At 44.0% G+C, this 19826-nt stretch overlaps 1 protein-coding gene across 4 annotated transcripts; it reads left to right on the top strand.

Moving 5' to 3' along the window:
• The first annotated feature begins 930 nt into the window (after positions 1 to 930).
• On the top strand, positions 931 to 17558 carry LOC122921805. Of its 4 annotated transcripts, none has more exons than XM_044272053.1 (9): positions 931 to 1173; positions 7438 to 7494; positions 9819 to 9926; positions 10465 to 10773; positions 12287 to 12411; positions 13930 to 13963; positions 14751 to 14807; positions 15330 to 15389; positions 16609 to 17558. In XM_044272053.1, exons 2-9 carry the CDS (start codon positions 7458 to 7460, stop codon positions 16677 to 16679), a joined length of 801 nt encoding a protein of 266 aa, XP_044127988.1. In that variant the 5' UTR covers positions 931 to 1173; positions 7438 to 7457; the 3' UTR covers positions 16680 to 17558. The 4 variants fall into 4 exon arrangements, with proteins under 4 accessions (XP_044127988.1, XP_044127987.1, XP_044127986.1 ...); XM_044272052.1 differs by having other exon boundaries at positions 13927 to 13963; XM_044272051.1 differs by having other exon boundaries at positions 932 to 1173; positions 14748 to 14807.
• The last annotated feature ends 2268 nt before the right edge of the window (positions 17559 to 19826 follow it).

Raw genomic sequence — 19826 nt, 5'->3', positions numbered from 1 at the left:
GGGGCCTTTTTGGGTTGAGGATGGAGTCAAGCTCAACTCCCAGTCCTACTGCCAGTTTCTGGAAGACACCTTCTTCAAGCAGTGGTACAGGAAGAAGTCTGCAAGGTAAGAAAAACATGATTTTCATGCAGGACAATGCTCCATCACACGCGTCCAAGTACTCCACAGCGTGGCTGGCAAGAAAGGGTATAAAAGAAGAAAATCTAATGACATGGCCTCCTTGTTCACCTGATCTGAACCCCATTGAGAACCTGTGGTCCATCATCAAATGTGAGATTTACAAGGAGGGAAAACAGTACACCTCTCTGAACAGTGTCTGGGAGGCTGTGGCTGCTGCTGCACGCAAACTTGATGGTGAACAGATCAAAACACTGACAGAATCCATGGATGGCAGGCTTTTGAGTGTCCTTGCAAAGAAAGGTGGCTATATTGGTCACTGATTTGTTTTTGTTTTGTTTTTGAATGTCAGAAATGTATATTTGTGAATGTTGAGATGTTATATTGGTTTCACTGGTAAAAATAAATAATTGAAATGGGTATATATTTGTTTTTTGTTAAGTTGCCTAATAATTATGCACAGTAATAGTCACCTGCACACACAGATATCCCCCTAAAATAGCTAAAACTAAAAACAAACTAAAAACTACTTCCAAAAATATTCAGCTTTGATATTAATGAGTTTTTTGGGTTCATTGAGAACATGGTTGTTGTTCAATAATAAAATTAATCCTCAAAAATACAACTTGCCTAATAATTCTGCACTCCCTGTATGAGTGGGGTATTATGTGTGAGAGGAAAGAGAGGGGATCTGTGTTTGCGAGAGAGAGCTGTATGTGTGTTTGAGAGGTTCTGTCTAGAGTGTGTGTGTGTTCATGTCATGTCATGTTTCTTTGTATACGCACTGTTTTGTGACGACAATGTCCTACAAATGACCCCAGACTTCCTGCTGAGAAAAATCGAAAAGCAGTGTCTCGAGTTTCCATCCAGTGTCATGATTCTTTCTGCTTTGTATGTACGTGTTACCAGCCGTATTCCTATCTGCATTATAGAGAAGCATTTAGGCAGCCCAGGGACCAGGGAGAATAATTGATTCCAGGCTGCGGTGGATGTCTGCCAAAGGGTGGTGCCCCGAAACGAAAGTGAAAGTAAGAAGAGACCAGGCCTAGCACAATGGTGAGACTGATTTTCTTCTGAATCTTTATTATTTATCGTCTTCTATGTTATCTATGTGGTCACTCGTGTTGCTGTAATTTATGTTTTTCGTGAAGCTAGTTGTCTTCAGCTCCATTTCTTCATTCTCTTTGTGTTCTAACAGTGGTACATGTATATTACCAATGATCGGCTTGTGCAGAGAACTGAATATGTACTATATATATATATCTATTATATAAGGCTCCAAAAGTACAGGGGCAATTAGTATAAGTGCATCCTTCTAATGCGAGGAGGTAAAAAGTGGGTCCAGAGGAAACCTAGGCAAAAACAAGGAGAACATTCAAACTGAGGCTCCATTCACACGTCCGTAACGTTTTTTACGGATCCACAAAACACGGACAGTGGCAATGTGCGTTCCGCATTTTGCAGGCACTAATAGAATATGCCTATTCTTGTCTGCAATTGCGGACAAGAATAGGACATGATCTATTTTTTTCGGGAACAGAATTGCAGACCCGGAAGTGCGAGATGTTCTATCCTGGCGATATGCCCCCATTGTCTACAGATAAGACAACCCCTTCAAGTAGGGTGGTGGACCTCCTAAGGGAAATTTTAGATTGACTGCACCATTACACTGTAGGAAACTAATGGAGGCACCCATGAATATTTATTTGGCATTTGCACCAAATGGCTTGCATACAGCAGTTTCTGGTTTGGTATTGGCAATTAATGGTGCGGGCAGCGGGTGAGAGTGCAAGACCTGTGCCCGCATCATAATAGCAACATAAAATTACAGTAAGTTGCAGAAAGGAAAACTACAACTCCCAGCAGGTCCTGAAGATTTGCATCTGACAAGGCATGCTGGGAGTTGTACTTTCCAAGGGGCAAGGCAATAAAATGTGCAAAAATATTTTTTTTAACAGTATTTTAACAAACAGTTATTACCTATAGCGTGACTAGCCAGTGAGACAGAGAGCCTGAAGGCGACGTCCACTGCCTCTCTCTGTCTTGCTCACAGACAGGAGGCAGTTCCGGTTCCCTAATCACTGGGCTGCCTGCTGGGCACACTATAAACCCGCCGCCGCACTCTGCAGACTTCAGATTTTGGGCGGGGAACCTTACAGAACTGGCAGTGCAGCCTGTGCTGCGTAGAGATGCATTTTACGCAGAGCGCAGCACACACAGGCACGGCACATATGAGAAGGCGGGGCCCACCATGGTTAAACGTGGACCCAGCTGCACTAGGCAGCACAACAAGCGCTACAGGGGAGCGGAGGCACTGGGCAGCGGCAGCCTAGCATGGCAAGTGAAGTGGCGAGGTGATCATCAATCAGTGATCTCGCCACTTGCTAACGTAAGTGTGAGTGCTTATTGAAGTGGCAGGCAGCGGCGCTGGAGCTGCCTGCTGCACTAATCGTTAACTGTAAATCCCAGGGGCCCGCCGAGGATTTCCCCGGCTCCCCGGTGGGCCAGTCCGAGCCTGGGTGCAAGTGCTGTTTGATACAGCCATTAACAGGGTTTATTACAAGGAAATATTTCTACGTCTTCTTTGCCCTTGTGCGGTGTAGTTTTATGTTCTAAAGCATTTTTTGGCATGTATTAGTGGGAAAAAAAGGGCTTATTAGCCGTTGTATGTTAAAGCGCAAAAATGTGTATTAGTGCCAAAAAATATATATTATTTGCCATTCAGCGGTGCAGTTATATGTTCTAAAGCCCTTTTTGGAGTGTATTAGTGGCAAAAGAAAAATATATGTGCCGTTCAGCGGTGCAGTTATATGTTCTAAAGCCCTCTTTTGTGTGTATTAGTGGGGAAAGAGGCCTAAATGTTTCAGGCACAAGTCGCAGCAGAGTAAGGGGGCCGTGGCAGCAGGGGTCATCCCAGTGTCATCTAGTGGTCGTGTCTTGACCAGCAACCCAGCGGTTCTTGAATGGTTGACTCGGTCATCCACTTTGTCCCAAGTACATCCGACACCCCCAGCCAAGAGTCGGTGGGTTCGTCAGATACAACCCTTAGTTGGCATGGCCCGGGATCAGGCCCTGTGCCCTCACCTGTCCTCAACCTGCCTCTGTCCTTTTCTGTTCTCTAAGCCAGAGAAGTATTATATGCTGTGGGTTCAGCCCCACTATACAGCGAGGACGAGCTACTAGAGGACAGTCAGCAGATACTGGACAGCCAACATGTGGAGGAGACATCCGCCGCTTCCTCCGCTAGGCGGGCAAGTAGTGATGGGGAGAGTGGCGTGGAAGCAGGTGTTGTGAGCAGTGAGGCTTCTGACCCAGAGACCATTGAGGAGGACATCAGTGACTTGCAGACAGTACTTGATGATGATGATGATGTAGTTGATCACACTTGGGAGCCGGGTGACGAAGGGGCTTCATCCTCTGGAGAAGAGGGTGACAGCTTGCCCATGAGGCAGTGGCGGAGCCAGCAAGTCGCTATCGTGGCCGGGATTCAGCAGGGGGGCAGCAGTGGGAGGTCGATAGCCAAACGTGCCTGGGGTAGACCACCCGCCTCGCAGGAGTCTACCTGCCCGAAAGTAGTGGTGCACGAGTTCACGGAAGGAGCGGCGGTAGCAGTCAATCAGTGCATAGTGTTGGGGATAAAATCACCTACTCGGCGGTGTGGCAGTTTTCTGTTATGCCGCCGGAGGAGGTGAACATGGCCATATGTAGAATCTGTGGGCAGAAGGTGAAGCGTGGCCAGGGTGCCAATGTTGGCACCACGGCCCTGAGTCATTATATGCAGCGTCACCATAAACTGGCCTGGGAGAACCGTGGCTCTGATGTGGTGGTCCAGACTGCCATTGCAACCGCTGCATCACCCAGTGGCACGCACCTCATTCCATGAGCAATCGATCACAGAAGCGATTGCCAAGAGACAACATTATGCGTGCACTCATCCAATAGCGCAGAAGCTGAATGCGCTCCTGTCCAAGTTGCTGGTGCTGCAGTCCCTCCTTTTCCAAGTGGTGGACTCTGCACCTTTCAGAGAAATGATGGCTTGTGCCGAGGTGGAGTGTCCCAAGCCATCATTTATTTGCCAAAAAGGCAGTACCAGCCCTGCACAAATATGTAGAACAGAAGGTGGGCCAGTCCTTGAGCATGTCGGTGTCTGCCAAAGTGCACGGCAGGTCCAACGTGTGGAGCTGTAACTACAGTCAGGGACAATACATGTCCTTTACGGCCCACTGGGTGAATGTGGTTCCTGCACAGCCACACCAGCAACTTGGCAAGGTGAGGCCGCTTCCGCCTCCACGTTGTCACGCCGTTGGTCCTGCGACAATGTCCGCCTCTGCCTCCTCATCCTCCACCGTGTCCTCATCCTCCACTGCAGGGACAATTCACAGTGCTCCACCAGCATACCACATGTGCAGGGCACGGCCGTTTCACGCTGTTCTGCACCTCATTTGCCTGGGCGAACGGAGACAAACAGGGACGGGACTGCTCCGTGTCCTTCTTCAAGAAATCGAATCCTGTCTTTCTCCTCGACAACTGAAAATTGGAACCATGGTGACCGACAACAGGAAGAACATGGTGTTGGACCTACGTCAAGGAGGGCTGAGCCATGCGCCCTGCATGGCACACGTGTTCAATCTGGTTGTCAAGTGGTTCCTGAAGTCTTCCACCCATCTGCAAGACATCCTTCAAATGGCCAGGAAACTTTGCATGCAGCCACTCATACACCGCAAAGCACACCCTCCTCCTTGAGCTGCAGCGGCAGAACGGCATCCCCCAACATAGGCTGATATGCGACGTTTCCTCCCCTTGGAATTCCACCCTCCATATGTTGGACCGACTATACGAACAGAGAAAGGCCATAAACGATTTCTTGATGATTCAAGCGGACAGGAGTACTCCTCTGTGTAACTTTGATGTCAGCCAGTAGCAGCTCATGCATGACACCTGATGTTTGCTTAGGCCTTTTGAGGAGGCCACGTTATTTGTCAGTCGCCAGGACTACGTAATGAACAACGTCATTCCACTGCTTGATGTCCTGGAACAGATGCTGGTAAATCTGGCTGGTCGGGGACTGGAGACGTGGCACCTAGATCTCCCTGCCACATGAGCCCTGTGGGAGTTGAACTGGAGGAGGAGAAGGAGGACATTGGAGCACAAGCAATGTATAGCGAAATGGGTAGTTTTTACACACAGGTGACAGGAGAGGAGGAGCAGGAGCAGCCAGGGGAGCTAAAGGGCAATAGGGAAGATGAGGCAAAGGACCTAGACACACTGTGGCAGTATGCAGTGGGCATAGAGGCAGGGAGTCCCTCAGAGTCACTTGCACAAATGGCCTGAGGCATGCTTACTTGCTTGCGTAGTGACAGCCGAATTGTCAGCATTCGGCAGAGGGATGACTTCTGGCTCCCCACCTTGTTGGACCCTTGCTACTGGTCCAAAATGGAGGCCTTTTTTTTACACCCACTGAGAGGGAGGATAAACTGAACTACTATAGAGACATCCTATGTAGTGAGTTGGCTGTTGCCTTTCTGCGCCATCGTCCATTCTCTCGCAGGTCTACCCCCCGGGCCCTCTGCGCTCACATTCCTCTGCCATGGCTGCTCTGGCAGGGTGTGAGGGGGAGTAGGATCAGTTCCAGCTCCATTAGCAGCAACTTGAGTCTAAAGTCGCTGATGAGCAGCTTTCTTCACCCTCCTAGTGAAGAAACTACTCACCAGCAGCGGCAGCATCTTGACCTGAAGCAGGACCTGATGCAACAGGTGGTGGCATACTTGGACAGTACCCTGCCACCCCACATTGAAGATTCGCTGGCCTACTGGGCAGCCAAACTGGATTTGAGTTTGTCCTGGAAAAGCTGTCTTGCCCGGCCAGTAGTGTGGCATGTTTAGTGGGTGTTTAGTGCTTCGGGGGCCATAGTTATCCCAAGAAGAACTCGCCTGTCCACCCAAAATATGGAAAGAGTGACCTTTGTCAAGATGAATCGGTCGTGGATCAGCCAGGATTTCCACCCACCAATGCCTAATGCATCAGACTAGATCATCCATGGTGCCACACCAACACTTTGACAAAAGAGACCGTTTTTTTCTGGCTACCTGCCTCAGCTACTATTCTGATGCTGCCACCCGCCTGATGCCACACATCTGATGCCAAGTGCTCCTTCTTTCACCCACCATCTTCAGCTGGTACTCACCACCCCACTCTTTCCTCGGGTTACTCTGTGGTCTCATGATGTTGTTGCCACCTCCACACTGTCATTGTGCCACTCTGTGGCTTCCTCCTGATGCTGCTGCCACCTCCAGACTTTGTCATTGGGGCTAACATTGACCTGTAAGGCTGAGTTCATACTTGAGTTATTTGGCCAGTTTTGGCCCCGTAACTTCCCAAATTAATGAGGTGTGCATTAATTCTAAGACCGACGCCTGTCATCTGCATGTCATACGGACTCACAGTATAATTTCACTACCACAACAGACTCCCTATACGTGTTACTGGAAGGCACTATCACTATAAAGGCTCTCTGCAGCCGGGAAATAGCAGTTTTTTAACGCGATTTGCGCAAATAAATTTGGATCGAACCAAATGTTATTTTTAGAACAATTTTGCGAACCTGCTGAATCTAATTTTTGAAAAATTCGCTCATCTCTACTAGCAACTCTCAACTGGGTCCAGTAAGAGACAAAAAATGTGGGTAGCTTGGAAGTACAAAATAATGATTATGAGTATAAGGCTAGTTTCACACTAGCGTTCGTCGGTCCGCTCGTGAGCTCCGTTTGAAGGGGCTCACGAGCGGACCCGAACGCCTCCGTCCAGCCCTGATGCAGTCTGAATGGAGCGGATCCGCTCAGACTGCATCAGTCTGGCGGCGTTCAGCCTCCGCTCCGCTCGCCTCCGCACAGCCAGGCGGACAGCTGAACGCTGCTTGCAGCGTTCAGCTGTCCGCCTGGCCGTGCGGAGGCGAGCGGATCCGTTCAGACTTACAATGTAAGTCAATGGGAACGGATCCGCTTGAAGAGGTCACCATATGGCTCAATCTTCAAGCGGATCCGTCCCCCATTGACTTTACATTGAAAGTATGAACGGATCCGCTCAGGCATCTTGCGCACTTAGAAAATTTTCTAAGTTATTAATGCAGACGGATCCGTACTGAACGGAGCCTCCGTCTGCATTAATATGATCGGATCCGTTCAGAACGGATCCGATCAAGCGCTAGTGTGAAAGTAGCCTTATTTTGTAATTTTGTTTGGCTTTTCCGAAATTTAGAGGTGAAAGGGCACACAAGGCCTAAAATTCATCGCCATTCATCAAAATTTCGCTTTTTACTTGCAGTTATAAAAAGAAGAAAGAAAATGAAAAATACTCGTTGCCTGCTGTATATGCTCATATGTAAGTCAACTATCCTGTAGCTTGAATAAGCCATACAGTGGATATAAAAAGTTTGCACACCCGTGTTAAAATGTCAAGATCATTTATTTCTTTTTTTTATATTTTTTCTTCCCTCTACCTAAAAGATTTCACTTTGAAATGATTTATCTTTGTCTCATTTATTTACATCACAGAAACCTGACATTTTAACAGGGGTGTGTAGACTTTTTATATCCACTGTATGTCCTAAGAATCCTAATGTCCAGCTTTTTCCAAACCTCAAATGAAAAATGTTGACCTATTACCATAGCCCCTTTTTAGCCCCTAAAATCTCAGACCACACCCCAATTTAGCCCCTAAAATTAGTCAGAAGCCGCCTAGGCATAACTAGATAAAGCTTGGCCCCATGTAAACTTTTAAATGTGACCCTTCTTATAAATCAGACCTCAGACCAGACACCTACAGTAAATCAGACCTCAGACCAGACACCTACAATAAATCAGACCTCAGACCAGACACCTACAGTAAATCAGACCTCAGACCAGACACCTACAATAAATCAGACCTCAGACCAGACACCTACAGTAAATCAGACCTCAGACCAGACACCTACAGTAAATCAGACTTCAGACCAGGCACCTACAGTAAATCAGACTTCAAATTAGCCCCTCACTGTAATTTTAATTGAGCTTCTAATTCAGACTTAAAATGAATAAAACCCCAGATCCAGGGGCATAGCAAGAATTGACTGGGCCCCACAGCAGATTTTTTGTATGTGTCAGGGGTGAGGACTGTGTTATATTAGTCTCATTTACTCTATTAGAAAATACAGGGCACGCTACAGTAAGATGTACTGAAATCTATAGTATACACTGTAAAGACATTAGCTTTACCCCCAAATAATAATACATTTAGGGGCACATTCTCTGTAACTCGGCGGATCCAGCTCCAGTTCTAAATGTAGGACAGTTTCCGAGATGTTTTACATTTAGACCATTTTCTACGCCTAAAACAGATGTAGAAAATGATGAATGAGACTGGACTCTCTACAATTTTAGCCCTGGCATGAGCGGGGAACAGTTGCAGTTGGTTAGGTGTGCCACTATCTGCACAGTACAGGATATGGTATGAGGGCACAATGAGGAGTATGAGAGGGCATAGTACAAGTTAGGAGGCACAGTACAGGAGTATCCCCTTATACACCTGTACTGTCCCTCCTAAAGGGGGCACAGTACAGTACAGGGCATAGTGCACAGTACAGGGTATAGGGTACAGTACAGGATATAGTGCACAGTACAGGGTAGTGGGCAAAGTACAGAGGAGTAGGGGGGACAGAACAGAGTACAGGGTAGAGGGCATAGTACCAGGTAGGGGGCAGACTCACCAATGTTGCTCAGGCTGGCAGGGAGTCTGAAGCAGGAGGTAGTCATTGGCTGGCAGACAGGTAGCAGCAGTGCTCAGAGGCAGGCAACGGCTGAGGCACAGTGCTGCTTCTTCTTTGCTGTCTTTCACAGCCAGAGCAGGAGCCAGGCAGCACTATGTGTGAGGTGGGTGGGCAAGCAGTTGGGCATGCAGGTGGGCACATCCAGGGTCCACTTCGATAATTTGTAGAGCAGCAGCTTCCGCACACTGCTGCTCCACCATTCAGATAACAGCAGCAGTGCAGATGAAGGTAGGAGAATCCCTCTCTCTCCTCTCCTCACCTCTCCTTGTTTCTATATAGGCCACAGCAAGGCTTTCTGTACGGGCCTGGAAAGGCTGCTCAACCGTTGACCCTCCTTATCTAGTGATTGGCTCAGTTGGCATTTATTTTCTTTGTGTCATGATGAAGCAGGAACTAGAGACAGTGGGGGGACAAATAAAGCATCAGAGTGGGAGCTGCTGGGGATAGGTGAAGAGCATTGGTTTATATTGTTATTTTATAAAATGGTCGGAGAACCTCATTCATTGTTGACTTGATCACCAGGGGTCTAGTCGCTTGAAGAACAAGAGATACTCTTTGTAGTGGCTCTCTGATGTGGCTAATGAAGGAGACCTCCGTTTAAAATATATAGCACTGCACTGGTCAAATTTTTGCATCTACATCTATCTTTAATTCTTTTGGCCTCAGCCTGATGAGTAATTGTGCTTGGACTATATTCTTGATAACTTAAACATTGGCAGCAAAATGATCCATTTGAAGGAAAAAAATGTATTGGCCTATTTTCATCTCCATGTGCGGCCATCACTGCTGATTGGTGTTATGGAACTGCTGATCTTTTACTCATTTTCTAGAGAATCCATTGACTGTATATAGTTTAAATTTCATTATTTGCTTGTATTGAGTGTGTCATCTGCTTGCCTAGTGCTACTAGTTGTGAGTACACAAGAAACAACCTTGGGACCGACAGAGAAAGCAAAGACTGATTTCACCATCAAAGTAACCCAGGAGGTGGAACCTTCGTCGAAAAAAAGTGGGTAATATCCTTGCTTTAGAACATGTAAATCTGACCGTACACCTTAGCTAGCTGATGAACAAATGTGATATTCCTCACACTGCCCATCTACACACTTGGCTGAGTGTCCATGTATTCACAATAAGGAGAGGGTTATAACCACTTCCAGCATTATGAAACTTAGCATGCCTTTAGATTTTCGGCTGGTAACATTAAGATTGCAGGTGTGGCCAACATACTGTACACCTAATATGTATGGTCACCTTTAGCATAAGTCTAGCTAGTGCTTTTCCCTCAACACACCCAGTAAGCATCAAAAAGAGAGTGGTAGGGGATCGGTGACAATGAACATGACTTCTTTTATTTTGCCCCCCACTTTAAAGAGGACCAAATACCTCTCCTGGCATGGCTAGTGCCATAATACGGCCAAGTCCATGAGGTCTAAGATTTACTTACCATTGGCCATAGGTTAGAGGGTAATAATGGATATATATCTTGTGTAAAAAAAAAATTATAGCTTGATGTTTTTTCAGTAAATTTTTGCCTACTTTCTTAGTTGTATTATTGGAAACAAAGAATATATCTGCTCTACTTGGAAAAGAGGCAACTCTAGTAGTCAATACCAATAAAGAAAGTGAAATACAAGACATTCAATGGGTCAAAAATGGGATCAATTTTGCTACCACCAAGCCAAAAAACGATGTTCGCATCCGAGAAAATAGTTATAAGGGAAAACTGAGGAGCACCAATGATGGATCGCTAGTCTTACAGAGTTTAACAAAAGAAGACCAAGGAGAATATAAAGCTGATATACTTCTATCAGACATGAAGAACTATCAAATCATTTACTACCTACACATTTCTGGTAAGTTTCAAATCCATTTAATGTACTACTGAAGAAAAGAAGGTTGCTCTTCTTGGTAATAGCCAGTCTCTCGTTACTGCCAATAGCTCTTTTAAATGGAGGAACATCCAGGAATGTCTCAGAATCTTAGAATGTGATTTGGGTATAAGCTAACAAGTGATACCTACCTATGGACTGATCTGTTTCAGTCTTTTTGGATGTACTCAGCACAAATCAAGGATCTGTCTAGATGAGTGAGGCTTCAAAGATATAGCAACACGCCTTAGGGAGAATATGAAAGAAGGCGCATCAGTGGTCGATTGGAAACATAGACTGAATAAGTCACTAATTGATTCAATTTAGGGCTAAACCAGAGAACAGAGACTAAGGGAATTTGTGTTCTTTAACGTTAGAGCCCACAAGGAATTGTGAACTTTCCTCAAGGGAATCTCTAGTTCTCTTACCTTGGAGAAATCTCTATAAAGTGTGGACATGTAGATAAGCAGAAGTTATTTAATTGAGATACCAAGTCAGTAGGCTGGCACTGTAGTGAGCTGGAGCAAGGCCAGCGGTAGGCGGATATCAGACAGTGGTCGGAACAGGTAGCAGATAAGAAAACAAGCTAGTCATAACCATGATCGGCACAAACAAACACACACACAGAGGCACAATGTAACCAAATGGATCTTATTTCTCAAGGCCCAAGTGGTGTGGGAAGGATCCTTATAAAGCTCAAGGCATACAGGGCATTGGTGAAGTCACAGGTACTTTCAGCAGGAGTCACATAGAGGACAGCAGTAGAGAGCAAGCCACATAGAGGACAACGAGTGCTCACAGTAGAATGTACTTCTCCTCTATGATGGTGAAAACCAAGGCCAAAGCCATGCTCAAGTAAGGTACTGGAGGAGATTTTTGGTTATCATGTCTTGGACCATAATACAGTTTGGGAAAGATATAAATTTAAACGTCAATTAACCTGGGCAGGTCTTGGCCTTTAGTAAGAGGTTTCCTATTAAAATAAGCCAATAGTCACTATACATTACTAATTCCTTGCTGCTCACATTCTGATACTTCACGGTCCCTGCCAGTCTTTGCTTCCTGGTCCCTCTCAACAGGCAGGAAATGACCAATCAACCATGGATCTTCTGAGGCAGGTCACCACTATGGCCAGAGATTGGCTGAGCAGTCATCTCCCATGTGTTGAGGGGGAGCAGAAAGTAGAGACCGACAGGAGGCTTGGGAAGCATTGGAATGGGAGCTACTAAGGAATCTTAATTAAAAATATTATTAAAATGCCCGGAAGATTTAGCCTTTAACAATGAACAAAAGTAAGCGTATACCTTCATGATGTTCCTCAAATGACAGCAAGTGATGATTGACAGATGTATATACCCAGGCTCTATGATTTTCTAATTTAATTCATTACCTTTGGATATTTTTTTTTTTGTTCTTTTTTGCTTCCTGTTCGTTCATTTTAAGGAAAAAGTTTTTTTCCTGTCTGATTGCATTTAATGTTTTTTTTGTTTTTTTTTAGAAGAAGGAGCTTCTCACAGGACACATGGGGTGGTTGCATCAGTGATTGTTGTATTGGTGCTGTTGGTGATATTGGCAGGAGTAGCATTCATGATGTGGAGGAAGAAGAGGTGCTTTAAATCAAAAGTATGTATGAATTTGTTTCAAGATTATTTTATCAGTTTTTTTTTGCCCTGTAACCTCAACTTGGGTATGAAGTCATATCCACCACTCAATCTAATTTTAGTCTTTTTTCTAAACAATTTTTTATTGCTTTAACACATTACAAATAAAATATGAAATTTTGCCAACTGGTTAAACATCTCTCTTACGTTTTGTGTAATCGGGTCCTATGCAGGTGCATTTATTTCTCCCTTGTGCTTGTCTCTGTTCTTGGCAACCTACATACAGTAGAAGAGGAGACAGTTGAAAGGGAATGTAAACCCTGACTACACACAGGGTTTGTTTGTAGTCTGTAACCATGGAGACACATAGATCTGCATAATAAGTGTGAATCAAAACTATTTGCAAAATCTCTTACATTTTGTGTATACAGCTCTCATGTCAATACACATATTTCTCTCTTATCCTTCCTTCTTCTTGGAAACCTACAGACAGTAGAAGAAGTGACATTTAAAAAGAAGAGCAGATAACTACATGATCTGACTACACACGGCTGGTTTGTAGTCTGTAACCATGGAGACACATAGATCGGTATAAGAAGTGTCAAACAAAACTATTTGCAAAATCTGTTACATTTTGTGTATACAGCTCCCACGCTGATATATGTTTCTCCGTCATCCTTCCTTCTTCTTGGAAACCTACTGACAGTAGAAGAGGAGACATTTAAAAGAGAGGAGCAGATAACTACATGACCTGACTACACCCAAGGCTTGTTTGTAGTCTGCAACCATGGAAACACATAGATCTGCAGAAGAAGTGTGAATCAAAGTTATGTTCAAACGTGCCAATTTGCTTTAAGTCGGGTGCAAACTAGTACATACCCTTTATATAAAGAAAAATAATAATAATCGAGCAATCTTTTCTGCCTTCTTTCTATGATCTCTACATTTAAGGCTCTTCTGACTACAAGGGGTTGTCAGCACAAGTCAACATACCACCAACATGGCCTTCCATTTATCACAGAACAGTTGCTAGACTTACACACAAACATGTCCTCCAGACTTTAACAAAAGATCAGATATCATTTTAAGGCAGAAAGTCTAAGGCCTGTATTAGATCTGCAGATGAAGCTGAAGATTGGCGGGAAGGACGCGTTCCCTCCTGACAATCGCCTGCTCATCAGTATTACATGCAGTGATCTCCTTCACAGTATGGGGAGGAGTGATCGCTAATCATTATTTGCCGGCAGCAGAGCATGTTTAGACTGCATGATCTGCTGCCGGCAAACTTTTTTTTTAGGCTGCTTAAAAATTACGATTGTCCGATGAACGAGTAATTGGGTAATCATCGGCAGGCAGATCATCACTAACGAGAATTCCTATGATCGTTTATTAGCGAGGATCTGCCCAATTATCTCCATGCCAAGATACTAACGGGCAATTACTAAGAAAACGGTGGTAGAGACAATACAATGAAATGATAGAATTATTTTTTTTATGTGGTCAGATAGCTCATAGATTTTTTTCTTTATCATCCCAGAAGAAAGTTCAAGTAAGAAAAACAAGAAGCGACCCAGGTAGGTCATATTTTGCACAGTTAATGTGGGTGAATGAAGAAGAGACTGATGAGCTGATGATTATTTGATTGAATGTCCCCATACAAAAAAAAATATCCCTATATACAGTAACATCTCAATGATTCATAGTCCCAAGGTTGCCGAATGATCAACTATATTTCACTGGGTACCGTGTAGATCCAGCATCACAAAACATAAATCAAACAAAATAAGCTCCTGCCCGTCTGGGTTCTAACTAATACAGGTTAGTAGATCACCTATTAAGTGCAGGTCAGACATAAAGAATCCGTCGTCTCTAGCCAGCAAGGCAGTCAGCTTATCAGACTTCTTCCCTGACTGACAGCCTGGGAGGTGCTTTATTTCCCCTAACGATCCCAGCTGGCTACACCTGAGGATCCCTCAGGCTGGGGGGGAAAACCTGCCCTGGAATGGGGGTGGACTGGGGAGGTCCCACTACCAACCTACCTTCCCAGTCCGAATAAAATCCAGCCCTTCAACATTTACCAAAACTGTCTCAGCAACCTACACCTTGCTGAAACCACTTTTTTGGGGGGATTTTACTTACGTCACCCAGTTGAGGAACCTGGGCGAGATATACACCCCCTTTTCCATACACTTTACCACATCTTGCAGTAACCAAAAGGCTATACGGGTACTGCATCTGGTAGGAAAGTTTTCATGATAAACCAGTATTATCTGAAAGACTTTTATTTGTCTGTGTGTAAAATATTATAAGGTATATTTATGAGTTATTTCAATTAATTTATTGTAATTTGCCATTCAGAAGGTATGTCTGATGAGGAGAACAAACTTAATCCGAAAGTCTCCAACCCAAGCCCTCAAGGTAATGTCTTATTCTTACTAGCATTTCCTCCTAAAAAGTCCTCTTGATTATATGTCTCTAAATGATTTTCTTGTTTTAATTTTGATAAAGGCTCTGTTCAGCCATTTCTTAGCTCTGCTATCCAATATTGAGAATGCAACCAGCTGCACTAGTGCATTTTGGTCAGTGCAGCACTGTGAAGTTCAGGAATGTGGGAGAACCTCCATAGACTAAATTTTTTTCTGCTAAACTCCCACCAATTTTACTGTTTAATTCTGTGTTTTCTATTCATCCGTTTCTGGTCTTTGAACTCTAAAAGACACAAAGACTGCAGTGTAATCAAGAGCTGCAACTTTGCTCTTGGAGACACCAAAAGGCTTTATGGGGTACTGCATGCGGTAAAAAGAATTATCTGATGACTTTGATAAACCAGTATTTTCTGTATGATTTTGTCTCTCTGTGTATGTGTTCAGTGTCTGTAGAATATATGATATGGTGTGTTTGTGAATTTTTCTAATTGATTTACTCTAATTTCCCATCCAGAAGATACGTTGGATCTGGAGATAAAACTTCATCAGAAAAGCTCCAGCCCAAGCACTACAGGTAATGCATAATTCTTACCAACATTTCCTCCTAAAAAGTTCCCTGTTAATGTAGGTCTCTGAATGATCCACTTGTTTTAATTTGACTAGAGGACATATTCATCCATTTCTTAAGTCTACTATCCAATATGGCTACCATTACAGCTTTCATTGAGAGTTTCACCCAGTTTCTCCAAACTCTTTAATGGCAAATCCTCTGCCTAAAGGGAATCTGTCACCTCATTTTCACCAATCTAACAGCATTGCCCAACAGAAGTTTAAAAACACATTCCAAACATACCTGTGTGTTTATTCCATATCCAGAAAAAGTGCTTTTATTCTGTTGAAAAATGGTTCCCAAGTGCCCGGGTGGATGGGCTTTGCTGTTGCCTGTGCCCAAAGAAAACCAGACTTTAGAAGACGGGAGGGCTGCTTTAGCTTCTCATATCTTGGGGTTTGTAGCAGCTAGAGATATGACATATGGCATTCTATGCTTTCAAACAATACCAGACATACAGCATTATACCGACTACATCTGAAGATATAGCTGTTAGAAATTGAGTAGGGAATGAAAGCAGTGAAACCTGCTTTTACTTTTACTTTCAACTGCATTCACTTCTGATGTTGATAAAATGCTGTAATTCTGGTATTGTTTGAAAGCATGGAATGCCAGCTTTCAAACAGGACCAGGCTCGTATCGCTTCTACCTATCCCAAGATATGAACAGCTAAAGCACCCCTCCCCTCTTTGCTTTGGGCACTTGGAACTGCAAACCCGCCCAACTGGGCACTTGGGAGACATTTTTTCAAAAGAACAAAAGTGATTTTTCTGGACATGGACCAAAGTAGACACAGGTATGTTTGTAATGTGTTTGCGAACTTCTGTGGAGCGATGCTGTTCGTGGTATAAATGAAAATGATGTGACAGATTGACAATTATTATTTTTTAAATGATATGAAATAATAAACTAAGTCATATCCACCTCACCAATCCCTTGCCGTTCCCATGCTTGAAATTTTACCTCAATACATAAGGTGAACTCTGGCAAATCTGCAGCATTTATGCATCAAAATCTGTTGCAAATTCAGCAAATTTTGGTGTTGATTTAGCTCCTGTGGATTTCGGCCATGTCAGCTGCAGACCCACCATGTCAGACCATATCCTAATTTTTTGTTTGTGTAAACCCTATTAAAATGTAGTAGATTGTTTTTCGTGATTTTTTTTTTTTTTTTTACTTACAGGTCCTTGTGATAAAACAAATGATAATGGAGATGATGAGGAATTTCATGATGCTCTAGAAGTTCAAGTATAGACTACAGGTGGTAACACAGCATAGGTGGCTCTGACCACCCTAATGGACAGTCACGGTCGGCTTGGCCAAGGAAGCATTTTCAATGGAAAGAGGGGAGAGAGCCCATGTTTCTGTCAGTGGCTTTGGCTTGGCTGGTGTGTATGGCCAACTTTTAGGACTCATGCTGATGAGAAAATACAAGATTGGTTCTGTACAGATCCCTAATACACAGCTCACAATGTCCATGAGTTGATGAGAAAAGATCACAACATGATCCACCGCATGCCGCCTCAAGACTGGATTCTCCTCTAGAAGCATAACCACATATGAGACAATCAATCATCACTGACAACCTGATTGCTATATATAAGGCTATGGACATCTTCAGAGGCTTTTTTTTTGTGATTGCAGTTCACTCATTTTGAGGTAATAATCTTTTTTTCAATTGGTATGTACTAAATTAAAAGAGTCGGTTTGCAGGCTGTCACTTTTTGTTTTCTTTGAATCTCGTCATCTGAGGGTTCATGTGTTGATCTTATCTCGGATCTCCTGACCTCATAAACACTTTCATAAGAACTGAGCTATAATGAGTTTTTATAAGGCTAAGAGATCATCGATAAGAGGTACACATGAACTGTCAGATGACGAGAGTCAAAGAAAACAGAAAGCGACAACTTGAAAATAGACAGATTTTTAACTCTTTCATTTTAGAAATGGCAAACAATTTTTCATAAAGACAAATTGAAAAAATTATCTTTAACTAAAAATGAGTAAAATCCAAATCCTTAAAAATGCCCCCGAAGGTGTCCATAGTATTCCAATATTGTTTACTGATTTTTTAAAAATAAAAAATAAAGTTGTGTGGTTGTTCTCTTCAAAAGGTAGCACCACATAAATATATTTTCTTTGTATATTTTTTTTTTTACATGAATGTTCTTGCCTTGTGGTGGCAGCGGTGGCTTACCTACCACAGAGGCAGGATACATGACTAAGTGGGAGTTTGTTAGAGCTGCCACCTGCAGCAACTTGGGGACGCTCATTGCACACAGTTTATACACCATCCATTATGTATAATATTAGGAGTATAAATGCATATGTCAATAGCGCCACTTAGTGGTGGTTGCGTTTAACACAGCATTGAGAATGGAGAGGAGGCTGAACGTGCGTGGTTGTCTCGATTCACTTCTATGGCAGTTTATAAAATAGTGTAGTGTACTTAATTATATTTGGAACCTTCATAGAAGTGAATGGATGTGCAATAAATGTCAACATAGGAGTACCCCTTTAAGATTACAGGTCCCTCATACCAGTCATTGCAGAATCAACAGATACCTGGAAATATAAGATATGATGCCAGGAATTGAAGAGGATTATGTGATGTGCCGGATCCAGGTTCATGTGGGCCCTTGGGCGATAAAGTCTCAGTGGCCCCCTTGTGGCATTTTGCACGGCGCGTACAGCAATGAAACTGCATGTATTATAGATGAAATACCTTACACAGAGCGGATATATGTGAATCAGTCCTTATGTGCCTACTTTTATTTTCTACCAGATGTTTCAGTCCCTCAGGTCTACTCACAGATATGTGCCCCCTCACAGTAGATATGCCAAGATATGCCCCCTTCATAGTAGATATGCCAAGATATGTGCCCCCTCACAGTAGATATGCCAAGATATGTGCCCCCTCACAGTGGATATGCCAAGATATGTGCCCCCTCACAGTAGATATGCCAAGATATGTGCCCCCTCACAGTGGATATGCCAAGATATGTGCCCTCTCACAGTACATATGCCAAGATATGTGCCCCTTTCACAGTATATATGCCAAGATATGTGCCCCCTTCACTTTGCTATTACCACAATCAGAGTCAGAATAGTGCCCCCTCCATAGTAATACAGTCCTCTGTGCCCCCTCCACAATAATAAAGACCTCTGTGCCCCCTCCATAATAATAAAGTCCTCTGTGTCCCCTCCATAGTAATAAAGTCCTCTGTATACCCTCCATAGTAATAAAGTCCTCTGTATACCCTCCATAGTAATAAAGTCCTCTGTGTCCCCTCCATAGTAATAAAGTCCTCTGTGTCCCCTCCATAGTAATAAAGTCCTCTGTGCCCCTCCATAATAATAAAGTCCTCTGTGTCCCCTCCATAGTAATAAAGTCCTCTGTGTCCCCTCCATAGTAATAAAGTCCTCTGTGACCCCTCCATAATAATAAAGTCCTCTGTGTCCCCTCCATAGTAATAAAGTCCTCTGTGTCCCCTCCATAGTAATAAAGTCCTCTGTGTCCCCTCCATAGTAATAAAGTCCTCTGTGCCCTTACATAGTAATAAAGTCCTCTGTGCCCCCTCCATAGTAATAAAGTCCTCTGTGTCCCCTCCATAGTAATAAAGTCCTCTGTGTCCCCTCCATAGTAATAAAGTCCTCTGTGACCCCTGTGTATTAAAAACAAAAAAACACAGTACCTCCTCACCTTGTCTCGTTCCTGAAGCTCACAGTGCTCTCTTCCCTGCAGGCACAGATCGCTCTGCAGCACGGTGTGGGCGGAGTTTATGCAGATTACTGGGCTGCAGGCTCCACCCACACATGCCGGAAGCGCGATCTGTGCCTGCAGGCTGATTGGTGGAGCAGGGAGAAGTCTTCCTGCTTCACCATTCAGAGCGCCGCCGGCCTGAAGGAGGGAAGGAGTGCGGAGAGCTGAGCGGTGAAGGACAGGATGGCAGCTCCCAGTGCTCCAGCAATGAGCTCTTCTATCTGTATTGATGGAAGCGCTCATTGTTTCTGGCCTCTGGCAGCTGTGCTGTGGGCCCCGGCACTTGCCCGGGTATGCCAGGTGCTGACGCTGGCCTTGGTTGTATCCATCACGTTGCATGAGTACCTAATTCTGGAGGAACAATATCATTTGGTTTAAGGTCTGTCCACACTTATTATATGGTTACATGGTTCGCACTTCACTGCCCCTTCTGCCCACCAGTACTAAAGTATTATGAAATGGACCCCAAACGGCATATCTTTATTCACAGGACTGAAGACCATCTTGACAAAAACAGGAATGATCATCAGTCCATCGTTAACCCACCTTAGATAGGATCGGTCAGTTCTTACAATGTCAGAACATGCAGGGACATACTCCTTTGACAAGGAAGGGGGTAGTTGACGGATCCACTTTAC

Source organism: Bufo gargarizans, chromosome 11, assembly GCF_014858855.1.
Source record: "Bufo gargarizans isolate SCDJY-AF-19 chromosome 11, ASM1485885v1, whole genome shotgun sequence".
Taxonomy (NCBI): Eukaryota; Metazoa; Chordata; class Amphibia; order Anura; family Bufonidae; genus Bufo; species Bufo gargarizans.
This window is presented reverse-complemented; position numbering and strand designations above follow the sequence as displayed.